The sequence below is a fragment of the Tursiops truncatus genome, chromosome 16, assembly GCF_011762595.2.
Source record: "Tursiops truncatus isolate mTurTru1 chromosome 16, mTurTru1.mat.Y, whole genome shotgun sequence".
Lineage (NCBI taxonomy): Eukaryota > Metazoa > Chordata > Mammalia > Artiodactyla > Delphinidae > Tursiops > Tursiops truncatus.
In genome coordinates this window covers 60579173-60605252 of record NC_047049.1, presented here as the reverse complement: position 1 = coordinate 60605252, position 26080 = coordinate 60579173, and the positions used below count along the sequence as shown (strand labels likewise).

At 51.1% G+C, this 26080-nt stretch overlaps 2 protein-coding genes across 3 annotated transcripts in view; both read left to right on the top strand.

Annotated features, from left to right (window-relative positions):
- SLC29A3 (solute carrier family 29 member 3) overlaps positions 1 to 6119 on the top strand; it is a 43076-nt gene extending 36957 nt beyond the window's left edge. For both annotated transcript variants that reach the window (XM_033841776.2, XM_019936133.3), the window contains one exon: positions 3736 to 6119. In XM_033841776.2, coding sequence (XP_033697667.1) covers positions 3736 to 4387 — 652 coding nt within the window. In that variant the 3' untranslated portion in view covers positions 4388 to 6119. The remainder of the gene's footprint in view (positions 1 to 3735) is intronic.
- Positions 6120 to 6228: 109 nt separating this feature from the next.
- LOC101316782 (cadherin-23) overlaps positions 6229 to 26080 on the top strand; it is a 387052-nt gene continuing 367200 nt past the window's right edge. Inside the window, exons 1-2 of the mRNA XM_073793692.1 lie at positions 6229 to 19638; positions 21747 to 21921. The gene's annotated coding sequence lies outside the window, so the exon portion shown is untranslated. The remainder of the gene's footprint in view (positions 19639 to 21746; positions 21922 to 26080) is intronic.

Sequence of the window (26080 nt, the reverse complement as noted above, 5' to 3'; positions counted from 1 at the left end):
AGAAGTTGGCTTTGCGTAGCAACCCCAAGCAGCTGAGCCCCCGGAGTCTGCGTGTTTTCCGTCGGAGAGGGCAGGTGGCGGAAGTGGGACCTGAGGAAGGATAATGATGAAGAGTAGCTCCTTGGGCTGCGCACCTCCCCTGCTCCTGCTCTGTGCTCAGCCCGGCCTCACGGGGCTTCTTAAAGCTCACACACCCACTTCTCATGGCGGGCAGCACTGTGACTTATCGTAATTGTGCCCGTTCACACATGAGAAAACCAGGCTCAGAGAGGCTGAATTACTTGCCTGAGTCCCACAGCCCGCCGGCAGCAAAACCAGCACTGGAGCCCAACTCCAAACCTCTGATTCTAACCCCCATCTCTCGGGGCCTCTCGACCCTGCAAGACCGCTTTCCTCGCCTTAGTCTCTCTCGCTGTCTCTCTCCTTCCTCTTCCTTTTTTGCTTCCTGCTGCTCTTTAAAAAATGACCCGTGACTTTTTCTTGCTTTTTATTCTTTTCAATGCATTTTCATAACCATTGTCGTATTTGATATAGGAATGGCAGGAATTATATTCCCCATTATACAGGTGACTAGACGGAGACAGAGAAGGCCAGGTGCTTGGCCTGTGGTCCCACAGCGTGCGAGCCACAGAGCTGGGCGAGAGCGCGGGTCCTGGCTCTGCCGGATCCACGGGAACCGATTTGGTGTGGGGGGCACTGAGCTGAGCAGTCCATTTTTTCCCCTTAGGATATATGACAGCCTTGTGCAGTTTTTACTGTATTTTCCCATTTTACCAATGAGGAAACTGAGGCTTTGGAGAGTTAACAGACATGCCCAGGTTTCTTACCTGGTGAGTCGTAGGTGGGCGTTGGAACCTGGAGCCGTTTCCCGGCTGCACCATTACCAGTGCATCCTGCTGCACCCCTGGCTTGTGACGGCGAGGTCCTTCCTCACCACTGACTCCTCCTGTCCCTGTGAGAGTCGCCTCGTTAATCCCCAGAGCCCCTTGCCTTCACCAGAATCCTGAATCTGCCAGGGCAAGTTGCTCTCCCCAGTTAGAGGATTGTTGTAACTTCAGCTGGCCTCCGTGGCCTCAGGAGGATAAAAGGGGACTGAGTGATGACACCATATACCCCAGGTGGCTACAGACCTGAGTCTGCCCACCCCCTCCCTGCCCCTTCAGGGCTGTCATCAAAAGCTATCCAGCTGTGCTCCACGATGATGCCCCTGTGATTCCTGGGGTCTGTCTGGCTCGCTGTCCCCCCAGCCCCTCATATGCTGCCTGACACCTTGTTGCTGCTGACTAAATTATTTTGAGTCGATGAACAGAAGGCAGGAGGTTCCCACTACTCCTGCTGTTTCCCTGTGTCCTGTTTCAGGGAGCCTCGCGTGGGCTGTTTACACCGGGGTGGCCAACCTTCCTTGTTTGCCTGGGACTGAAGTCCCAGGGGTTCCCAGAACCGGGAGCTTTCAGTGCTAAAACCAGGATAGTCTCGGGCAAACCAGGACAGGTGGTCACCCTAGTTTTCAGTCTCACTTAAGCAAGCCAAAACCCTTTCCAGCTGAGCACGTGAGACAAGAGAACAACCCAGGGCTATGCCAGCCCATGGAAGTTTCTATTTCTTTGCATATTAACACTTGGGTCAAGGCTTCTGGGTTTACAGAAACCCATCTGAGGAAGGAGCTTTAGCGCTGTGCTCCCAGGGCTGCTCAAACTAAATCTTACTTAAAAGGGAGCCCGTAGGTGCTGCACCCAGGAGGGCTGGGCTAGGCTGCCCCATCCCACTCAGGAGGAACTGAGCCTCACGCAGTGGCGGAAGCTGCTGACTGCGGTAGGGTGAGATGGGGCAGTTAGATTTGGACGAACTTATGAAGAAGAGCTTTGACCAGGAGAACTTGGTGGGCAGCTTCCTCAGAGCAGACTAAGGCAAGGACTTGATGCTGAGTAGAAGCAGAAGTAAGAATAGTCCTTTCTCTAAATAGTGATTGGGAAACAAGACAAGGTTTAAGACCGAAGTGCTCAGCTCAGCATTACATGGAAAAGTGATTCTGGGGAGGAGTCCTCCCACTGACTCGCTTATGGACAGTATGTAGGCTCTTAGGATGGGAAGGCTGGCAGGGATCTCAAACTACAGCTACAGAGCCCCTCCATTTTACAGAGGAGGAAACTGAGGCCCCGAGAGGGGAGTACCTGGCCTGAGGTCACAGTGGGGAGGCAGAAGTAGTGCTGAAACCAGAACCCAGCTATCACCAACCTGCTGTTCTCCCCGGCACCACACCAGTTCTTCTGTTTGAGATATATTAATACAATCAGCCCATGTCTCCTGGTTTTTAGGCACCCAAGGCCCAGAGAGGTTGAGTGACTCAGGAAAGGTCACACAGCAATGCAAAGAGACCCAAGCCTTTTCTACTCTGGTCAGAGTAGCAGAAATTGAAAAAATTGATCATATTCAGTGTTGAGTATATGCGGGAAAAGATACTTTTCTAGGCTTATCAGTTCTTTCAACAATTATGTTTTGAAGGGTTATTGTGTGCCCAGAGATTTAGCTGGGAACAGCCAAATGTGTCTTTGCCCCAGAGAGCTGTCTTCTACTGAAGGAGACAGATGATAAACCAGTAAACCAACACAATCATTATAAATTGTGGTCAGTTCTTTTTAGAGAAACAGGTGCTCTCATGGAGATTGAAGGGTTAGGTTACTTTAGTTAGGGTAGGTAGGTGGTACAAAGCAGAGATAAATTGGTTCTCCCTATCTGGAGAGCAGTTTATCAATATCTATCAAAATTTTAAAGACACAAACCTTGTGATCCAGCAGTTCTTCTTCTAGAAATTTGCTCTACCGAAATACTAGTATATATGTGCAAGGATTTATGTATAGGGACATTCATTGCACCATTATTTGTAGTAGAGAAAAACTAGAGCTAACCTAAATGTCCAGCATTAGGGGAGCAGTTAAATTGTCTATCCATACAGTGAAATACTCTGCAGCAACAGAGACAGAGCCGTCTGTCCCTGTGTGAAGGGATGGCCAAAAGATACTCTTCTTTAGGCAATTGTGTGTATACATTTATATATAATAGTTATGCATGTAGACAGTTATATAATGTATTTATATTGTGTTAGTTATACTGTTGCAAAAAGTTTTACAATATGTATAGTTTGATCCCACTTTTGCTTAAGAAACATAGCTGTGTGTGTGTGGTGTTTGCATGTGCATGGAACAATATACACCAGACTTTTAATGATCTGTATCTCTAAGGAGTGAGACCAGCGGTGGGAGGTGAGAGTTCTTGTTCTACTGTATCATTCCTCTTATGTATTATTTGGGTTTATTGCATCAAGCATGTGTTACTTTTATAATTTAAGATTTTAAATTACTTTTACATTTGAAGAATAAATGCTACTTTAGCTCCACCTCTCCCCACCCCCAAAACCAAACAAAAATAAGTGAGTGAAGACTGGATCCCAGGCTCACCATGCAGTGGTCAGTGCTGGTCTCCTCTCTCCCTGCTCGTGGCACGGCCAGCACCACAGAACAGTGGGCTGGAGTCCAGCCTTACAGGCAGCTCCAGGACAGGAAGGCTGGGGATTGTGCAGGTCTCCCTCTGGCCACCCCGCAGCACACGTGTCATCTGAGGGCATCCTGGGGCTTAGGCTTTACATGCTGGACCTAAAGACCGTCCCCGGCCTTGTCTCTGAAAATCCCGAGTGACCCTGCTTTCCAGCCCCTCTTACCACCAGCCTCTCTCCTGCAGGTACTATATGAGGCCAGTCTGGCCGGCTGTGTTTTCTGGTGAAGAGCAGCTGCCCCAGGACTCCCCCAATCCCCCTTTGGTGGCCCCTGGATCCAGCGACTCCCAGACACCACCCCTCCGCCCCATCTTGAAGAAGACTGCCGGCCTGGGCTTCTGCATCATCTACCTCCTCTTCATCACCAGCCTCGTCTTCCCCGCCATCCTCAGCAACATCGAGTCCCTCAGCAAGGGCTCGGGCTCGCCGTGGAGCACCAAGTTCTTTGTCCCCCTCACCGCCTTCCTCCTGTACAACTTTGCTGACCTGTGCGGCCGGCAGATCACAGCCTGGATCCAGGTGCCAGGGCCCAGGAGCAAGGTGCTCCCCGGGCTTGTGCTCCTCCGGACCTGTCTCGTCCCCCTCTTTGTGTTCTGCAACTACCAGCCCCGCCTCCACCTGCACACGGTGGTCTTCCAGTCTGACGTGTACCCGGTGCTCTTCACCTCTCTGCTGGGGCTCAGCAACGGCTACCTCAGCACCCTGGCTCTCATCTATGGGCCCAAGATCGTGCCCCGGGAGCTGGCCGAGGCCACTGGGGTGGTGATGTCCTTTTACGTGTGCCTGGGCCTGGTGCTTGGCTCGGCGTGCTCTGCCCTGCTCGTGCACCTCATCTAGGAGGGGCGATGGCTAGACCTCGGTGCTGTGCGATGCCTGGGAGCCTCAGCAAGATGGGCAGGAAGTGCCAGGAGGGCCCAGGCGGCGAGCAGGAAGGGCTGGGGTTGGGCTCTGCAGAGCACAGATCACACCCGGGCCTCGTTGCTGCCAGGGAGCTGGGACCAGTGCTGTCGCCGGGACCAGGTAGACATTCCAGATACTTTGACAGATGTCCTGAGACGTTTTGAGGACCAAAGACACCTGAATAAGACACAGTTACAAGTTACACAGAAAGCTCCTGGCCGATGGGTGCTTTCTGCCTGTTGTTATTCCCTCTTGGGGAAGGTGTTGCCAGTGTTCGGCTCTTGAGTTGTTACAGGGTGAGTGCCAAGACCGTCTACAGGCCCTTTGCCTTCTCCCAGCCTTGCTCCTTCCAGCTGATGGCAAGATGCGAGACTCCTTAGCCCTCCCTACCCGGAGGAGGTCCCCCTGGTGTGGCCAGCCCTCAGGCCTAAGACCCAAGCCTGTGCAGACCTCCACTTTCCACCAACCAGACTGGGAACCCCGGGAAGACAGGCCTTCCAGGAGCCCTTCCTTCCCTGGACATGGGCTCCAGAGGGCCTCCCTGCTGTACCCAGGACCAAGCATGTCAGGCCTGGATTTCAAACAGGGATGCTTAAAGTGGTCTATGGCCTGGGTCAGGGCAGGGTTTAGTGTCCATGTTTACAGTATGTCAAGGCCATTGGTTCAAGGGCCTAATAAATACCTGGGTATTTAACGAAAGCCTTATTGGTGGCTGTTTTAGGGTCTTGGCAGGAAACAGCATACTCAAATTGAGTAATTTAAGGATATTTGAAGAGTGGGTGTAGGAACCCTAAGGGGTTATGCATTATATCCCAGAAGTACTGGGCTGGCCAAAAAGTGCTTTCGGGTTTCTCCGTAAGACGTTGGCCAACCCAATAGTAAGGCTGCTCTACCCCAGGCCTGAAGGGAGGGACATGTCCAGCCTGCTGTGACCCACAGGAGGCGTGTTCCCTCCTCCCGTCCATCCCCTCTGCGCCCCTGTGGACTGAGTCACAGCCAAGGAGCAGGCGGAAGATGGAGACTGGACTGGAGGGGCAGAGGGTGTCCAGAGGGGGCCAGTAGCCCCTTCACCTTCCTAGGTTGGTTTATTATGAACATCAGCTGAGCTCTGAAGCTTTAGTCAACAGAATTAGGTGTTGCTTTGTCCTGGTTTTTTCTGGACACAGTCGTATATTTTGTAGCTGTTGTTTCAAAAGGCAACCCCTCAGGTTCTGAGGCCTGCACACACTTGTGATTGCCTGACATGAGTAGTAATTTATATTTTTTCAGGTTCCTTGAAGGCTCCCGCAAGGCTGTTCCTTGGGGGAGCAGGCTGACATGGGAATCCGAGAGAGGAAGGAACTAGATCAGACCAGGAGTTTTCTCAAGAGCTGTGCAGGAAGCACAGAGCTTGCCCCGAGAAGTGGCAAAACGCTGAGAGCCGTGAATCAACCGCTCCTGCTCTGAAGCGCGCCGGATCCGAGATGTCCCGTGGACAGCTGATAGAGCTGGAAGCAGCCGGTAATCCACCCAGTGTCAGCAGTTGATGCTCCCCACCGACTCGGCTGGTACACGCTCCCTCTCTTTGGCCAGAGAATTGAAAAGGACACCCTTGAAAGGTTTTCTGAAACTTGATACTTGGGAAAAAAATTTTATTTTAAAAATAAATTCTCCCCTCCCCTTGCAGGAAGTTGAAATCTCCCCCTTGGTTTTTTTCCACTGACTTCAATGCTGTTGATCACTTGGGGCGTCTGTCTGGGAGGTGAGGTGACGCATCTCAACCTCAGGTATCTTATCAATGGGGAGCATGTCTGTTTTAAGGTACAACAGCGGTCTGAGCTCAGGGGTAGGGACCGCCCTGGAGCTAACAGAGGAGGAGGGCTGGGGGCCTCGCATGCTCTGTTGAAGGGGGGTAGCTTTCCCGTTAGTGAGTTGATTTGGAATCAGCGTGGAGTGAATGGGGAAGAGGGTGGCCAGCGTGATGATGCAGCGTTGAGGGGAGCTGAGGAGATGACGGGCTCGCAGTGCCAGCTGTGCTGCCGCGGCCGCTGCCGGAAGAGGGGCCGGCTGCTTGGCTGGTGGGAGGGTTATCCGGGCTTTTGCCCACTTTTCTTTGTTGCTCACTTTAGTGGGCATTTTGCAAAGGATCATTCCTTCTCAGAGAGGAAGGTAAATAAAAATACATCTCCAAGTAGAGGGGCAGACAGTGGAGTTCAGTCACCCTTGTCGCCCATTTATTGTAATAGCAGCTCATGGGGCTTGTCTGCTCTGGGTCTCAAGTCTCATGTGACCCCAGGAAGCTTGTGGAACTAGCTCACGTGTTTTGGGGCGTGAACAAAACTTGCTAAAGAGAAGGGGATTTTTCAGTGAAAGAGGTGGAGGAGAATCCCTGAGAGGTTGCCTTTGTCTGGTAGTACTCTGATTTAATCCCAAGTGGCAGCTTTTTGTGCATGCCCTTGTGTATTTCCATGCCATACACGTCTACATTTTCCTCCTTTCATTCAACAAAGACAGCTAGAGGCAGCCAATTGACTCTTTAACTAGTGGGTTCCTACATGCATGGGGACACGAGGAGGCTTGAGCCAGGTGTGGGTATTATTAGCAAAGCCCATTCATTTTGCTGTCTTCAGCCCAGTGCTCCTGAGAACACCCGGGACCCTCTAATCAGCTTTGACGTTATGTGAGGGGGGGGTTACTGCAGGGTCCTGGCTTCTGAGACCATGGCATGCTTTACTACAGAACTTCAGATAGAAGAGAGAAAGCCAGAAGTCAGTTGAAAGATTTTATTCTACTGGAGGTTAAATTTAAAGCCCATGCTCATCTTTTTTTTTTAATTGAATTATAGTTGATTTACAATGTGTTAATTACTGCTGTATAGCAAAGTGATTCCGTTATACATATATATATATTCATTTTTTATATTCTTTTCTATTATGGTTTATCATAGAATATTGAATATAGTTCTCTGTGCTAGACAGTAGGACCTTGTTGTTTATCCATTCTAGATATAAAAGCTTACATCTGCTCACCCCAGCCTCCCACTCCATCCCTCCCCCAACCGCTTCCCCTTGGCAACCACCAGTCTATTCTCAAGGTCCATGGTTCTGTTTCTGTTTCATAGATAGGTTCATTTTTTTGTTTGTTTGTTTTTGTTTTTTGCGGTACGTGGGCCTCTCACCATTGCGGCCTCTCCCGTTGCGGAGCACAGGCTCCGGATGCGCAGGCCCAGTGGCCATGGCTCACGGGCTCAGCCACTCCACGGCACGTGGGATCCTCCCAGACCGGGACACGAACCCGTGTCCCCTGCATCGGAAGGCGGACCCTCAACCACTGCGCCACCAGGGAAGCCCATAGATAGGTTCATTTGTGTCATACTTTAGATTCCACATATAAGTGATATCATATGGTATTTGTCTTTCTCTTTCTGACTTACTTCACTTAGTATGATAATCTCTAGTTGTACCCATGTTGCTACAAATGGCATTATTTTGTGCTTTTTTATGGCTGAGTAGTAGTCCATTGTATATATGTACAACATCCTCTTTTTTCTTTTTTATAAATTTATTTATTTTTGGCTGAGTTGGGTCTTCGTTGCTGCATGCAGTCTTTCTCTAGTTGGCGGTGAGCGGGGGCTACTCTTCGTTGCGGTGCATGGGCTTCTCATTGCAGTGGCCTCTCTTGTTGTGCAGTACGGGCTCTAGGCGTGTGGGCTTCAGTTGTTGTGGCGCATGGGCTCTAGAGCGCAGGCTCAGTAGTTGTGGCACACGGGCTTAGTTGCTCCGCGGCATGTGGGATCTTCCCGGACCAGGGCTCAAACCCGTGTCCCCTGCACTGGCAGGCAGATTCTTAACCACTGCGCCACCAGGGAAGTCCAGTACCACATCTTCTTTATCCATTCATCTGTCAACGGACATTTAGGTTGTTTCCGTGTCTTAGCTATTGTGAATAGTGCTGCTATGAACATAGTGGTGCACGTATCTTTTTGGATTATAGTTTTGTCTGGATATATGCCCAGGAGTGGGATTGCTGGATCATATGGTAGTTCTATATTTAGTTTTCTGCGGAACCTCCATATTGTTTCCCACAGTGGCTGCACCAACTTACATTCCCACCAACAGTGTAGGAGGGTTTCTTTTTCTCCACACCCTCTCCAGCATTTGTGACTTGTAGACTTTTTAATGATGGCCATTCTGACTGGTGTGGGTGGTACCTCATCGTAGTTGTGATTTGCATTTCTCTGATAATTAGCGATGTTGAGCATCTTTTCAAGTGCCTATTAAGCCCAAGCTCATCTTAACCCTGTGTGCTTTCTGAATGAAAGTATCTAGTTTCTACTTTACCAACATCACTTCCTTGGTGGCAGCTTTGTCGGTGCCGGTTATGCCTGCGGTCTGAGTCACTGCTACTCTCCACCCGTTGGCTGGGGTCAGCCCAATTTCCAATCCGGCTTTGACCCAGGCAGGATCCCACAAGGAATTTCAGCCCCACTAGCCGGCGGAGGCAGGGACTAGCCACCTGGCCACAGACCCAGAGTACTGGGCAGCCTTTCCATCAGCTGCTCAGACTCCTGGCCCAGTGCTCCCTGTGCCAGATGCTTTATCTGCATTATTCCCCCATCTGTAGCTGAACACAGTGAGGCTCAGAGAGGTTGAGTAACTTACCCAAGATCACTCAGCTACTAAGTGCCCTAGACAAGAAACCTAGGTCTTCCTGAACTCAGAGGTCCTCACCCACCCTGCCCTCATATTCCCATATTGAACCTTCATCTTCTCCTTGGTTCTGTCACCCCTGTTTCTCACTCATGGATTGCTGGAGTGTTCTTCTGAGTAGATACAGTGCCCAGAACCCTGGCCTAGTTGATCTGACTACTGCAGCTGGCCAGACCCCATACTGGACTGGGCCCCCATGGATGCAGACCCTGGGCCACGTCAGGCTCACCACTCTGACCACTCCTTGTCAGGCACGGCATCTTGGGCTGCTTCCAGGCCTGCTCTGTCCAGTCCATTTCAGTCCCCAGCCCCTGCCCTCCTGGTCCCATGTCCCCATCTCCCCCACGCCAGCCCCTGGTGCTGAGGTCACCCCAGCGTGACTGCTGCTGATGGACCCACCAGGCACTGGCTGTGTGAGTTACGAAGCCACCCTGAGCCAGTTTCCTCATCTGCAAAGTGGGTGGTAAGTCCAGGAGTTGTGACTACCCGCGGTGCCAATGAACTACCCCGGGCAAACCTCATGGCCAGGCAGAGCTGCATCAGCTCACAGCGTTTGTAACAAGGTGACTTGAGGGCACAGTGCAAACCCTCTGCTCCCGCCCAGGAGCTGGCCATGCGGGAGTTAGAAAGGCAGCATCAGCCTGAGAGGACAACCTCAACGTCAGGCTGCTGTGGGCTTGACTCCAAAGGAGAGCAATGATGACGGCTGTGCTCTGTGCCCCACAAGAGTCCAGTCAGCTGACCCTGTGCACCCCACTGAGAACAGTTCCTGCCCTTGACTGCAAGTTAAAGGGAGATCGGGGTCTGCAGCTTGGGATGGGGGAGTCAGTCATAGCTTCTGATGCCCGGCAGAGGCTGGGATTCTGGTTCTGCCGCCTCCTAGCTGGGTCACATTGGCCCAGTCTCGCTGACACCTTCTCACATCTAAAATGAAAAGTCTCTCAAGGCTGTTGGAAGGATTAAATATGCCCCAGTATTGTAGGTCAGAGTACCTAGCATATAGCAGATCCTCAACAAATGTGTTTTCTTCACACTCTTTGCTGCTGCCTGGACAGTCTGTTGCGATGCCCAATGCCTCCCCCATGGCGGGCACCCTGTACCCAGTGCTCAGTGCCCACCCTTTGTCTGGTCCCCAGGCCCAGCATTTGTCTGGGCCAGCACCTCCAATTCTGGTGCCTGCTGTTTGATGCCCAGGCCCCTGCCTGGGTCCTGCCTGACCTGGGGCAGGCAGTGTGCACGAGGCAGAAAGCTGGAAATCCAAGACCCCAGACCAAGCTCTGCCCCTCGCTCTGATCTCTGGGCAAAAGCCACTTCACTTTTTTCTAAGCCTCAGCTGGAAAAAATAGACACCCCAACACTTACCCTGCCTTCCTCGTGGACATGTGGCCAGGTACCCAGATGCCCTTTAGAAAGGGCCATCTGGTTGTGTCCAAAATGGTTCCGAGAGTCTGCGCCCTGGAGCCAGGACTGTCTAGGTTTGAGCCCGCACCACTTCCTAGCTGCACGACCACGGGAAAGTTCAACCTGACTCTGTTCTCGCAAAGACAACGGCGGTGATTGTAGTCCCGGCCTCGCGTCTGGTGGTTGTATACACTGGATGGTAACCAGGAATGCGTATAAAACATTTAGAGTTGAGCCTGGTGCATAATCAGTGCTAATCACCTCCTCCTAGAAGGCTGTGTCTTCAGACCTTTCCTGTTTACCTGACGCTACACTGTCAGTACTAACCCACTGCCCTCGTTTCTCTTCCTCACTGGATGCTGGGCTGGCCTCCGCATCCCAGCTCCTGGCCCCTCCCCTGCACCAAGTGCTGCCCGTAGTTGGGGCCAATAGTCTGCTTGGAGGAGCTTCCCCAGGAATGTGGCTTTATGGTGCTGCTCACCCAGTGATGTTTTTAAAAAGGGAAAAAGAAGAGAAAGGGAAGGGAGGAAGGGAGGAGGAAGGAAGAGAAAGGAGGAGATGAGGATGGGCTGGGAGTCTGGGGTCTGCTCTCGGATGCAGGCAGGTTTGTGAATGAGAGTAAGAGGGCATCATTTAAGTCTCTTAAGTGCAGAGTTCTGGGAAGATTCCAGCTGTGTCCACTGGCTCTGTCTGGACAGTACAGATGCTCTTTTCCTTTTCTCATCGCCTGCTTGTTTCACCTGCCCACCATTTTGGTGGAGGCAGCTGGAAAGGCATTTCTGGCCCATGGGATGACACTCTGCTTTGTTATCCGCAGGCGGGGTGTGGTGCCTTTAACCTTGGAAGAGCACTGGTCGGATAAGGTGTTTCTCTGCTGGGTGATGTCACAGACCACCGCTCTAAGGGAGACTCTGTGAGGCACTGGCCTGGCTGAGAGCCTCTGAGCAGGCCTGGCTTCTGTAGCAGGGCAGGGCGCGGCCTGCATCACAGTAAAGGAGGTGCTGATTACTGAGCACCTACAATGGCTAGGCTGTGCCATGTATAACAACCCTGCCAGGTGGGGCTGGCATCCCATTTCACAGAGAGGGAAACTGGGACTCAGAGGGGTTAAGTCGGCGAGAGGCTGAATTGGAATTCAGACCAGGGCGGTGAGACTCTGAAGCCTGTCTCCTCTCCTCTCCACTCCGCTGCCTTAGAAGAGTGAGAGGGCACTGCCAATTTAAATGGTTTGCAGATCTGAGGAGCCCCGGGCCACATGCTGGGTGGGCGGAATGGGGTTCCAGGAGGCTGGATTAAGCTGTCCAGTGTGAGTGACAACAGGCACCCAGCCTGCCCTCCGTGCCTCTGTGGGATTTGGTGCGGAGTCACTGGTCTTCAGTAACCAAGGCTACAGTCTTCATGGGCGCTTGAACCACGAGCTCACCAAGCTGAAGGCAAGGTTTACAGAGGTGTGATAGAGGCAGGAGCCTCACTGTGTGGACCTGACATGTCAGACGCCTTGCGTGTATCCGCTCCAGGGTACCAAGGAACCAGGGGGCCCATCTTCCCAGACACAGAGCAACGTGTGGCGTCCTGGGATCACCACACCTCCTATCCCTGACTTAAACACACACCCAGAGCTGGGAGGGGCCCTGCGGTCACCCTGCCTCTTGGCAGGGCGATACTTGGGTTGCTCTAGACGGGCTGGCACCAGGCCTGTGCTGTCCTGCAGATTCTTCCAGATGGAGTCCCGGAGCCCCAAGGAGACTGAGCATCCTCAGTCCCGCTCTTATTCTGGAAACAGCCTCATGTTCCCAGCACACCTCTCACACACTTCACTCTGGACAGAAGAAGGACATGGGATCTTTTCCCCAGCAGTCTCACCCGACAGCATCCATCCCTGCTGCTCTGGTCCCAGTCCTGCTCTCTGGAGTTTAATGAGGGCGGAATGTCTAATGCGCCTAGACTTCTAAGTCCTTCCTACTTCCTTCTAAGACTCTTACCCAGGTCTCGACTGGAGACCTCTGGATGGAATGCGAGGCTCACGGAACCCTGAGATCATATTCGGAAGTTGGCGTGCTTGCCGTGGACCAAGGAGCCATAGCTTCCATCAGTTGTCAAAGGGGCCATGTTCCAAGGCTTCAGAGCCCCTGGGTGCCTGGCTACAATGACCTGTCCCATCCGATGGTGTCCCTGTACTGGGCACAGTGCTGAAGGGCAGGACTCTGGAGCCAGGCTGCCTGACTTTGAATCATGACTCTATCTCTTATTGGTGATTTTGGGCAGGTTTCGTAACCTCTCTCAGTGTCCTTATCTATAAAACAGGGTACCTGCCCTCATGGGGTTGTTGTGAAGATTAAATGAGTTAATCCACATAAAGTTCTTCATCTGTGCTAAAGTATTCCTTCTCCCCATCACCCTGTGAAGTCAAGTCAAGGGTGATCCTCACCCCTCTTCTGATGAAGAACAGTGGAGACTGTAACTGAGGAACAGAGCCTCTGCCTGCAAATGCCTCAGGTCCCGCCGGCTAGCCAGTGAGGTCACTGCAGAGAGGAAGTTGGCCTGTGACGCTCTCAGGGGTGGGAGGGCTCCATTTAGGGAAGCTGGGAAATAAACTGGATCTGCCAACAGTTTCAGTCACAGGACACAGGAGGCTGGAGGGGGCTTTAGGTATGAGTCAGAAGCCACACAGCCGAATGGGCCTGACACCCTGGCCTGTGAGCAGTTCCATGATGGCCTCCTTGAGGCCACCCTATCTAATCTGATTTCCAGAGAAACAAGAGCCACGGTTTATCCAGCACTATGAGCCGAGCATGTTAACACGTGATCTTAATCCATTCAATCCCACTATGAGGAAGTAGCATTATCCCCAATTTATTGGTGCCAAAACTAAGATTCAGACGTAGCTGCTAAGTGGCAGAACTGCGATTCAAAGCCAGGTCGGTCTGACTCCAGGACTCCAGCTCCTAAAGATTTTGACAGCAGCAATTCGCATCAGAATCGCCAGAGCACTTGGGAGACTGCAGACTGCTGCACCCGCCTGCAGGGATTCCCATTTCACAGGTCTGGGGTGGGGCACGAGAAGGCGCATTTTTTAACAAGTTCCCAGGCGGTGCTGATGCTGCCGGTCTAGGAACCCCACTTGGAGAACCAAAGGTGCTGGGCCACCAGAGACGGATGAGGGGCTGTCAGGAGCTGATGACCTGGCCTGAGCAAAGAGAGAGCAAGGGCTCTGTCTGCTCCCGTTCCAGTCGGGGGCTCAGAACTGGAAGGTCTTTAAAGTAGCAAACGCACTGTGGATGCTCGCACATCGTTCCTTAAGCTGATCACGGATCGGGGCAGAGACTGTTTAAGTGCCAAGCTCATCTTCTCCACCAGCCCCCAAGGTTGGCGCCCCATGGCTTTACTCCTCAGTTGCATCTTTCCCACCTGCTCCCTTCACCATCAGTATTCAGGAGGGAGGAGGGAGTGAGAAAGGGTAGGGCCTGAGGGCTGAGTCAGCCCCAGCCCACTGCTTGGAGTTGCAAGTCGGGGGGTGCAGGGCCGCCTCCTGCTAGGGGTGCGGTCACGCCTCCTACCTGTTCTCGGGCACCCATTAGCTGCTGAGGTGGTATTAACTGTTTTTCATTTTGCTGAGTCTTTGCTGAGACTCAAAAAGGGAAATGAGCCATTACCAGACAGCAGCCCTTTTTGAAACAGAAACTGAATTGACTGCATTTTCTAATAACATTTTGTGAGCTAAGAACGCAGAAGTCTGGCCTTGCTTTATCAAAGTCGTCTTTCAGAAGTAGTTGTCTCTGGCTCGCCTTCTGCTCACACAGTTCTGTGAGAAGGGGTGGGAAGGGTCATATGCCAAAATGTGCCAGCCTGTTAGTGCCACACCAGCTGGTATTTAATGGCTGATCCATAGCCTATTGTGAGGATGTCAGGAAATTCCCCTCTCCTTGTTTTTGCTGCTCCAGACCTTTGGGCTCTGCCCTGACGGGTAAGGACTAACCAGCTCAGTTCTTGAAATAGAGAGCCAGTGTGCAGAGCTCACAATCAGGGGACTTTGGGCAAGTCACTCACCTCCCTGAGCCTTGGTGTGCTTACCTGCAAAATGGGGATATTAATCTTGCATATCTCAAAATCCTGATCAGGGCAGAGTGCCCTGTAAACTGCAAAGGGTATACAAGATATTAGCTCTTGTTATTATTAAACTACCTGTAGGTCCATTTGTAACCCCATTCCATGGGGCAAGGAATCTGCAGATCTAAGGGGACATGACAGCCTGGAGGTCACACCTCTTCCCCCTTCTGGACCATCCTCTGGGTACCCAGGATCCCTTGCCTAAATGGGCTCAAACTGCAACCAGGACCTGGGCAGGCTCTTTCCTAGGTCCATCCCCCCATGGGCAGACTGCTCGAGGAACTTCTAGATTCAAGGGATGGCTGTGTGCAAGTGGTACTGAGTTGGGACATACGGGTTGGGGTAGCCACATTGTGCATAGGAGACTTCTCCAGGTGTGGGACAGAGCCATCACATTCCAGTCAGAGAATTCCAGATTCAAACCTTCTGGGTTGTTATAACGATGTATGTGTCAAGGTAGGAGGGAGAATATATTGTATTTAAGTTTGCTACCTGATTTATAACTAACGTATTGAGACACATGGTATATGGGCCTCCATTGGTAGTCTTGCCCCGGGCCCACAGATGTTCCTTTTTATTACTAGAAGTTTGAATTCCACTTCCTTTGAGCCAGGTCAACCTCTTATTTTCCTCATTGAGTCTATCCTCCTATTTCCTCTTCTCTGTCTTTCTAAATATTCAAAGCCGTGCCTTATTAGAAATGTAGCCAGGACTAGTAGAAATTCATCGAGATTCCAGGGGCTCCCTTTCTTCTCTTCCTTAAGCCATTTCTCACCCCCTAGAGACACACAGGACAGACCGTGGGCAGGAACATGAGTCCCCTCGTCGATGGCTGGCCTCCTTTTTGTCTCCTAAGCAGTATCTAGACAGTGGGTGTCTGTACCACTTCAGGGTATGAAGATAGAGCTCCATGCCGCTGCCACTATGGTAACCCCTAAACCATGGGGACTAGACGATTCTAAAAAAAGCCATGGGCTCCATCCTGGGGGTGGGGGAGGCCCAAGAAGCCTAGAATTTTGTACAAGGAGCAACTATAGGAAGAGGGGTCCTGCCTGGTCCTCCTCCATCTCCATCCTGGAAGGGTGCAGGTCCTCAGGTGACAGAAGGGGCGAAAGTTGGCTGCTGAGAGGTAGCAGCCGACAACTGCACGCCATGAGTTGAGGCCCCATCAGGTTCCCCTACCTCTTCCTTGGCTTGCTGTTGCTGGTGTCATTATCCACATTTTGCTCCATATAAGACCCTTTCCCAATGTCCCCTTTTCCTATTCAGATACCCTTTGGCAATGCAGAGACTCTGATGCGGAAGTAGTTGGTTGCTCTGACAGGAAGAGTTGCTCTTTCCCCCTTGCCCTCTGTGGTCCTGGGAAGATGCAGACAGTAGTCAGACAGCCTTTGGTGCACATCAACTTCTGCTGAACGGCTGTTTATCTCACCTGTGCCTGAGATGGCATATGTAGAGAAGGAAGGGCAAGGGGAGACAAGGCTTGCAGTGGACCCGCTAGGGGCTATCTCCCGCTCCCCACCTGCCCCACAGACCCTGAGAGAATCAGCCCAAATGCTGGCTATTAGACAACTCCAGGACTCCACTGTTTTTCCAAGTGTTGAGAGTGAACTATTGGTACTGTGCTGGGTGAATTTAGGTGCCATCCAGCAGAGCATTCAACAACACAGAATCTCAGCACGGGGAAGTTCTTCCCTTTTCAGTTCTTTCAATCCTAATTATCCATAGGAGGAACTTTCAGTTTAATTTGTGAGTATCTTCAACACCTCGCTAAAACTTGCTCTTCTTCCTTTTTTTTTTTGCGGTATGCGGGCCTCTCACTGTTGTGACCTCTCCCGTTGCGGAGCACAGGCTCCGGACGCACAGGCTCAGCGGCTATGGCTCACGGGCCCAGCCGCTCCACGGCATGTGGGATCCTCCCGGACCGGGGCACGAACCCGTGTCCCCTGCATTGGCAGGCGGACTCTCAACCACTGCGCCACCAGGGAAGCCCTCTTCTTCCTTTTTAACAAAATGAGATCAGGCCTCAGTTCAAGGTCTTGCCCACTAGAATTGAGAACAATGGTTTGTTTTTATTTGTATTTCTACTTAGAGCTTCGTACCTTCTATTTATGACAGGTGATTATTGGTTTTCCAGTGAAGTAAAGATACACAGTTTGCTTTTTAAAGTAAATTTAAGTAAAGCAGCTGAGTTAACGAGTATCAGATTTAAAAGATACAGGTAGTATTTGGATATGGCAAACATCATTCAATTTTATTATTTTAAAGGCAGGGAAATTGAGACCCAGGCAGGAGTCCCCAGAACCCAGGATGGGTAAGTGTCTCTAACATTTAGGAAGAACACGGACATCTATCTTCCCTGAAAACCATAGACTGTGTTCTGCTTGAAGGTCACAGCCTAGGTAAGGCCCCCTTCTAAGTTCAGGCTCGCGTTAACTCCTTTCATGGGTGGTGTTTTCACTACTTCCATTTTAGCCAATAAAAGTGAGAACTTCTGAAGTTACTGATTGTCCCTTTGAAACTCAGGGCACAAACCTGGCCATTTTCAGAGACAAAGGGCTTCATCCCTGTAGCTAGCAGTGACTGGTAGGGAGGAGAGGAATGAGATAAAAATAGAAGTGGAGAGAAGTGTTAAGTAGAAAGTAAAAGACACAGCAGCTTCAGCATTTTTAAGGACCTGAAACTCTGGAGTGGGGCAGCTACATCTCCCAGACTGTCCCTGTCCTAAGTGGACAAAGCAATATGTCTCTGACAAAGCTCTGGCCAAAGTCACCCTTTCATGCCAATATGACTGTTATTACTTGTTACCATGACTGTGATGATTTGACCACTAACCTTGCTTGAGCACTTAGTAGGTGTCTGGCACTTGGCTAAGATGTGACATCCATCCTCACAAGAAGCCTTTAAGTTAAAACCTTGGCCTCTGGAGCTGCACTCTGGGTTGGAAAACTGGCCTCTTGGAGCTGTGTGACTTAAGGCAAATTAAATCTCTCTCTGAGCCTCAATTTCCTCATCTCTCTAAAATAGGCATAGTAATATACCTCTCAGGATCAGAATGGTTCTATAATAGTATGCTTATCAAGGGTAGAAAGTAAGCAGTTATTAACAATGTCACATTATTAATCACTATTGATACTAGCACCAGGAAGACAAAGCTTCTGATAGTCATTCTACCCAAGGTCACAGAGCTGAACCATGTTGGCTAAATTGGTGGGATAAATCCAGGAGTGTTTGGGCCTCCGGGCTTCAGGGCCCAGAGCTGGGGTGGCATGGCAGGGGCTACTGGACAGGGGCCCAAGCCGCCCGGTGGGTGCTCCAAGCGGCCTCCAGGACCCAGACCCATTTTCTGAGGCTCGGACTGGCCGGAGACTCACACTGCTGTTATCTGCCAGGCGGGATGCGGCGGATCCTCAGCCCCGCGAGGCCGTCTCGCCTAGCGACAAGTAGCGATGACCGGCCAGCTGCTCTCACCTCGGCTGGGAACCAATCCCATGCCAACCCTTGAAGCACAGGCCCAAGCGCGCCTTCCGGGAGCCGCGGGGCACGCCGGGAGCCGGTCCGCGCAGCCAATCCCCGCGCGCGCGGGGGGGGGGGGGGCAGGCGGCAGTTGCCCGGCAACGGTGGGGGCGCCCAGGCGAAGGCGCGAGGCCTGTAAGGCTGGGCGGGCAAGTGTGGAAGCCGGAGAGGTAGGTGACCTGCAGGTCCCAGAGGAGTCTGCTTTTCCAGTCCCCAGTTCCTTCCCTCCTACCTGGACTTGAAGGAAAGAGATTATCAAGACAAATGATAAGAAGCAAGAATAAACCGTGGGAACTAATAAAAAGATATTCATATTGATTGATCACGTACTGTGGGCCTGGCTCTTTACCGGGATTATTTCATTTGATCCTCATTTGATCTTGCAGGGAAAGTACGATTTCTGGCCTCATTTTGTAAATGGTTAACCGGAGGTTTAGACAGATTAGGCACCTTGCCCAAAGTACCTCAGCTAGAGAGTAGCAAAGCTGGAATTTGAACGGGTGGTCCTGAACCCAGGTGGTCTGTGTTCTTATTGAGTCAAGCAGTGGACACCCATTTCAATTCAGCAACAGAAGCTGCTATAGGCCTACCTGCAGGGGTCAATCCAGGCTTTCTGGGTCCTGAAGCTTAGACAATTGGGGGGCCCTCTTTAGGAAAAAGAATAACAAATTGCAAATATAAAATCAGGTAGAAAAGAAACTTGTTTAGAATGTAAACAAAACACAACAGAACGCTGGCTAATTTTACAAAAACACCTGACCATGTGAGTGTGTTGCTAGGGCCCTACACAAAGGCATCCTTGGCCCTTAGCTCCCACTGAAGTCCTTTATTCAGACGTCAAACTACCTTGCAGGCTTCTCTGCCCTTTCCCTGCCTACCCTGCATCCCAGCCACAGGCCCTCCGTTGGCTGGGCCCTGGCGATGGGGTTTAGTAGGGCTTTTCTGGCTGTGGCAGCAAGCTTGGCGTGCCCAGTGAGCAAGCTGAAGTGCTAGAGAGTTAACGCCCTTGGTTGGAAGCAGCCCTCAAACACTGATGGACCCAGAACTGGTAACCATTGGCAGTCAAGTAGGATCACGCTAAGAAATCTTTTATACCAGTGGTTCTTAGGGTGTGGCCCTGCAGCGCTTAACCTGTTAGAAATGCACACTCTCAGATCCCACCCTACACCTACTGAATCAGAAACTCTGGGTGGTGGGGCCCAGCAGTTGGTGTTTTAACAAGCCCTCCCAGAGAGCCTGATGCACGCTCAAGTTTGAGAGCCACTGTTCTACCACTGTTTCCCAGAGTTCCCTGTGGCCTGGAGCTCCCGTGTCTACAATGGTAACCTGCTCAATAATACACCTTTTTTTTTGTCTCCTTCCTTTGCTTGTCTCATTTCCTCACTCTTCAACTGGGGCTTCCTAGGATCATCTCCAATAAACTACCTGCACTTGAACCCTTGTCTCGGCTCTGCTTCTAGAGGAACACCAGCACAGGTGAGAACAGGAGGAGGTGTCACTGCCCAGTGAGGCGGAGGATGGTGGCTGGCACCCACTGGATGGAGGCTGAATGTTCTGCTAAATGCTTTGCTTTCATTGTCTCATTCCCCACCCCACCCCTCCATGAGGAAATTGGGGTCGGAGGATTTAAGTGGCTTTGAACCCAAGGATTTGAACCCAGTTCTGCTTGAGTCCCAACGGTGAGCTCCTTACCCACAAGGGTAGAGGGCCAGCCCACGTTATGTTCACCTGTCACTGCTGCTCTTCTCAGGGCAGTCAGGAGTTCAATTTTGTCACGAGACCTGCTACAGTCTCCGACCTTTGGGCACAGCCAGAGTGCCCACCGTGGGACGCTGAGATGATGCGTGCACTGGCCTCACGGAGGGCACAGCTGGAGAGGCTCCCTCACTCCAGTGCTGAGGTCCCTTGGGTCCAAGGCTGGTCCCTACGCCCTCCAGCCCGCTGCTGTGCCCAAGCATGTGCCCTTAACTCAGAGCTGGAGACTTTTCTGTCACAGATACTGACATCTGGCCAGCTCTGCACCTGAGGGTCCTACTTGTGGGGGTGGTGGGGAAGGGTGTGTGCGGACCCTTGAACTCTGCATCCTCTGATGTTAGAGACCCTAGGCCGCTTGGTTCTGCACATTTCCAGGAAACTACAGCTCTCACTCCCATGTCACCTGCCCTAGCCCTCTAGGCTTGTACCCTCAAGAGGAATGGCCTTGCCTTCTCTAGGCCCACAGCACCTGAGGTCCCAGCTGTCTTTCTTGTTAACAGTTTCTCTCCACTCCCTCTACCTGTGATCCAGGAATGATGGCTGTGTTAACAGGTGTGGGGTAGATGGGGTAGATGGGGAGATGCCGATGAGAGCACAGAGTCTTTGGCTCTGCTGCTGACTTTGGGCGAGTCTTTTTTTAACTCCCTTTTTTAGCCTTGTTTTTCTCATCTGTAAAGTGGGGAGCCCACCTCCCCTCCCTCGAGGTGGTTCTAATGACGCTCACAGGAGATAGCAATGCACACATATGACACAGGCATGAGCAGTGGTGGGTGCAGTCTGCACCTGGGGCCTCCTGTTCCTTCCATCACAACGAGGAGGGACCTGGGGGCTGGTCTTGTGTTCTCCAGGACCCTGGTCTGCCAGAAGGCTGCCGGTGATGCCCAAAAGGTAGAGCTCTCCCCAGGACACTGCCAGCCCTCCCTTCAGGGTGGAAGAGACAGAAAGTCTTACTTGGGCAATCACTAGCTTGAGGATGTCTCAATGCCTCACCCTGCCAAAAACAGACACCTGGCTCTCCAGTTGAAATCAGGTCCCTCTATAATAATTTCTCACCACATATTTGTTTTTCCTTTGTGGCAGTTATCATGAATTATAATTATTTATCTGCCTATTTTTAGACTTTAAAAAAAATTTATTTTATTTTATTTTTGGCTGCATTGGGTCTTCGTTGCTGCGTGCAGGCTTTCTCTAGTTGCGGTGAGCAAGAGATACTCTTGGTTGCGGTGCACGGGCTTCTCATTGTTGTGGCTTCTCTTGTTGCAGAGCACAGGCTCTAGGTGCACAGGCTTCAGTAGTTGTGGCACACAGGCTTCAGTAGTTGTGGCACACGGGCTCAGTAGTTGTGGCACACAGGCTTAGTTGCTCTGCGGCATGTGGGATCTTCTTGGACCAGGGTTCAAAGCTGTGTCCCTTGTGTTGGCAGGTGAATTCTTAACCACTGTGCCACCAGGGAAGCCCTAGACTTTTTTTAAAATGGAAAATTGTGAACAATTACGAACGAAAGCGGAATAGTACATAGACCTCATGAACCCATCACCCAGCTTCAACAATTTGCCAACTCGGTGCCGGTCTTTTTTTTACCTCTACCCGCACTCACTCCCCCTCCCTGTATTAATCTGAGGCATCATATCATTTCATCTATAAATATTTTGGTAGGTATCTCTGAATGATTAGGGCTCTTTTATGAAATATAACCACAATGCCATTATTACACTTAAAAAGATGAGCAACAATTTCTTGCTATGTGATTATTGTTAAATGTTTGTGTCCCTCCACCAGGCTGGGGGCTTCATGAGAGCTTTCTCTCTTGTTCTTGGCTGTATCCATAGTGCCTGAGAGCTAGCAGACTCTTAGTATTTGTCAGATGGATGGATGGATGGACGGACGGGAGAAAGGCAAAGGACGCTGGGGACCCACCTTGTTTTCTGTGGATGCGGCTTCATCCCTTCAACACTGCGGTGTGATCGCTGCCTGGGAGGCCCACAGTCACATACTCCCTCTGACGTGAGCAACACCGTAAAACTCTCTCAGTTTCTTTCCCTCTCAACCTGCCTTCGGCTTAATCGGGCAGCAAGGCACTAATCCTCTCCTCATGGCTGCAGCCCGCTCCCCCTGTGCAGCTAATTCCACCTTCCGACTTAATTATCATCCTTAGTGTTTTCACTAAGGGGCTTTGCATCTTCAGAGCCCCACTCAGGCATTAGCTGATTACTGTAATCTGTCTGACTCCCAAGGCATCAGCCAGGATGGCACGGGAAGCACAGGGCTTCCTTTATTCTCTTGGAGTCTCAGTTTCCTCATCTGTAAAACTGGGTGAGTGGACCTAACTGGCATTGGTGTGGGGAGTAAGGAAAATGAAGTAAATAAGGTGCCTGTTCCCTGACACATCAGAGGCACTCAGGAATGATGATCATTTCCCAGCATAATTCAAGGAATAACTCTCACTGGAGAGCCAAACAGATCTGGATTTGAATCCAGCTTTTGCCGCTTAAAGGGAAAATTTTCTGAGCCTCAATTTTCCCATCCTTACAATGGGGATGATGGTGCCAACCTTTCAGAGTTTGCTAAAAAGGATGAAAAGACATGGTATGTGTCTCTGAGGCACTGGGCAGAGTGCTGGGCACCTAGTAAATGCTAAATAAGTGCTGGTGGTTACTTCTCTTCCCAGAAGGAGGTGGAGGCAGGGGAAGGAGAGGGAGGCTGCGGTGCCCCTGGGCAGGTACGGATCACATCTTTTCTCCTCTGTTCCCTAAGGTGTATAGTCAAAGGAGGATGCCTGTTGCACTCACCATTGTATCCCCAGCCCTTTGCCTAGCTGTGTGCTTAGTAATGAATAAGTGAATGAATTTGGTGAGGTAGGGATGTGAATAACACATCTGAACAGGACTGGATAGTTTCTAGAGGACTCAAGATCTTTATCACACAACCAGAGAAGGTAAGCAGGCCAAGGATTATACCCACATGTTACAGATGAAGAAACTGAGGCTCAGGGAGATCAACACTGGGTCTGTAAGTGTTAACAGCTGGGGTTAATTCCACGCCAGTTTGGCTCTTTCAGGAAGAGTGTGCCAAGCATTGGCCTCAGGAAGAGTTGGGCCTCTGTCTTAGGTGGAGTTACAGGTCTTTCCAAGATTTTCTAAAGCTGCAGGGATTCTGCCTGCTATGGCTTCTTCCTCCCACTGCGCCTGGTACGGCCTGTATCCCAGTGCACTTGTTTTTTTTTTAATTTTCTGGTTGTCTTCATTAGATAAGTTTTTTCCCTCTTTTTCTTTTTTGAATTGAGACAGAATTGACATCCAAGTGCACTTGTTTTTAATTACTGACAGTTTCAGCTTCAGGGCTGCCACGAAGCCCTGAAGGCTACACACTGTGCAACTGCAGGGGATGGATGCCGTTCACCAGGACAGCAATGAATCACCAAGAGGTGAATCCCATTGTGAAGCCAGAGGTGGCCTTAGGAGGAGATGGGGGACCCTCCCCATGTACTGGCTGGACTTTGGTCAGGAACTCAGCTCCAGGAACCGGGGCTTCTGGGAACTCCCTGGTCTGTGCTTGTAGGCAGGGTCAACGTTTGCAGTGTGGACATCCAGGGGCTGATCGCCACCCTTCTTAGAGATAAAGTAGGAAAGCCCTGGACCCCGAACCCTAGCTTTAAAACTTGAGGTAGTTTAGGAAAGGGAGAAAGACTCAACCCAGTACTGGATATACTATATGACATATATAAGTAATAACTTAATCTTGATAATAAAACTCTTTGAATAGGCATCATCCACCCATTTTACAGATGACTTAACTGGACACATGGAAGTTAATTAACTTGCCCAAAGGGTCACACAGCAAGGAAGTGCAGAGCTGGGATTCAAACTCCAGGCCCCGCTATGTTACCTCTGGTTGTAATCTGCATTTTACAAGTGAGGTAGCTGAGGCCCAAAGAGCGGCAGTGAGTTACCCAGGGTCACACAGCCAGCTAGTGACTGAGTAGATACTGAACCCAAGAATCTGGACTCTCAGTCCCAAAACGAGCCCATAAGGGTACCTGGCCCATCAATTAATATATATATATATTTTAAATGAATTTATTTATTTAATTTTGGCTGCGTTGGGTCTTCGTTGTTGCACGTGGGGTGGGCTTTCTCTAGTTGCGGGGAGCGGGGGGCTACTCTTTGTTGCCTTGCGTGGGCTTCTCATTACGGTGGCTTCTCTTGTTGCAGAGCACGGGCTCTAGGCGCGCAGGCTTCAGTAGTTGTGACTCGTGGGCTCTAGAGCACAGGCTCAGTAGTTGTGGCGCACAGGTTTAGTTGCCCCACAGCATGCGGGATCTTCCCAGACCAGGGCTCGAACCCGTGACCCCTGCATTGGCAGGCGGATTCCTAACCACTGCACCACCAGGGAAGCCCTCAATTAATATTTTTGATAAAAACAAGTCTAGGGAGAGACCTAGGATGCCGGGGACAGGAATGCTGGGGGATGGGGCGTGTGTGGAGCAGATGGTGAAGGACAAGCACCAAGCTCCCGCGCTTTTGGCTCCGGTCTCTCTAAAAAGAGAGCCTGTGTTCCCTCCATTTCAGGACTGCGAGCGGGGTCCCGTAGAGTGAGAGGTGCTGCACCAAACTGGGCCTCTAGGTGGCGCCCGTACCGCAGATCTGGATTCCCTTGGAGCGCCGGGCCCTAGGGAACTGCTCTGTCCCTGGGGGCTGGTCTGTCCCCAGAGTTTTCACTACGCCCTGGGCAACAGCTCCCTTTACCCTCCTCCAGGCTACTTCTGTCCTGGCTTTGGCAGCGAAGGATTGGCAGGGCCCAGACTGGGAGCTCATGCCTCAACTCAGTCCTCACTTACAAGCCCTCTGCAGGGCCCTGGGTGAGAACCTTCAGAGGGACTTGCGGTCATCCAGATGCTTCCCTTCTGCTGGACCTTGGGCAGTTTGCTCAACCTCCTTGAGCCTCACTTTCCTCATCTGTAGAGTGGAAGTGGGTTTTATTGCCAAGATATTGAGAGGATCAGGTGGAACGTTTTATAAAATGCCTGGCCCCTTGCAGGTGCTCAGCAGACGCGAACTTAAGGATTGTTCCATGGACGGTGGCTGCCTGCTGTTACTTCTGCCTGGCTGCTATTTCTTCTTTGTCTTTCTCAGCTCGCAATGCCAGTCCATCGTACCGCACCTTACCTGTCACCATCAGCCTCTTAACCCGGCCCTTGTGGACCTGGTACCTCCTCGGAGACGATGTAGAGTGGCAATTAAGCAGAAAGCTCTGAAGTCTTGCTAGCTGGGTTCACATCCTTGACTCCAGCACCTCCTGTGTGGCTTCGGTCAAGTTCCTTAGCTTCAGTGCTGCAGGTTCTTGGTGCTCATCCACTACACGTTCCAGGGTCCCTGCAGTTAGGTTGGAGCCATGTGCCTAACTAGTTCCCGCTGGAGAAATGCAATCAGGAGTGATGTGCGTGTCACTCTAGGAAAGGTGGTTAAGAGCCTGTGGACCTCCTCCATCCCTGTCTTGCCCTGTCACGGTGGCCTGTGTTTGGCCACAGGGGTATGTGTTTGTGTTGCAATACCCCACAGGGCTATTGTGTTAGAGTATAGCTCTAAGATGGAAGCGCCCTGAGTCCCCAAGTCACCCTCAGAGGAAAGCCATCCCACCAGCCTTACGCGGTATGTGAGCAAGAAGTAACTTTTTATTGCCATTGAGATTTCAGAATTTGTTTGTACTACACCATGGCCCAGTTTAACTTCACTGATACAGCCTTCCTTTGCCTCAGTTTTCTCATCAGTGAAATGGAGACGATAATAGTGCCATTCTCATAGAGTCGTTGTGAGGATTAAGTGAGATTGTGGGTGTAACCGCCTTAAGATGTAAAATTTTCGTTTTTATTACTTCTTAGGAAGGTACAGAAAAGCACGAAATGACTTTAGATTCTCAGAGCAGGAGGAACCCTGGGAGGACCTTGAACTCACTCCTCATGGTTAGATGAGGAGACAGAGGCTCGGGGGAGAAATACCTTGTTCAAGGCCATTCAGGCAGAACACGGCAGAGTCAGGGCTGAATCCTGGGTCTTTGGATCTCTGTTTGGAACTCCTCCAGATACACCTTGGTCTCTGCTCTCTGGGCGCTATGATTTTATTGGAAACAAGACAGACAGACGTAAGACAAAACGATCACTGAAGGT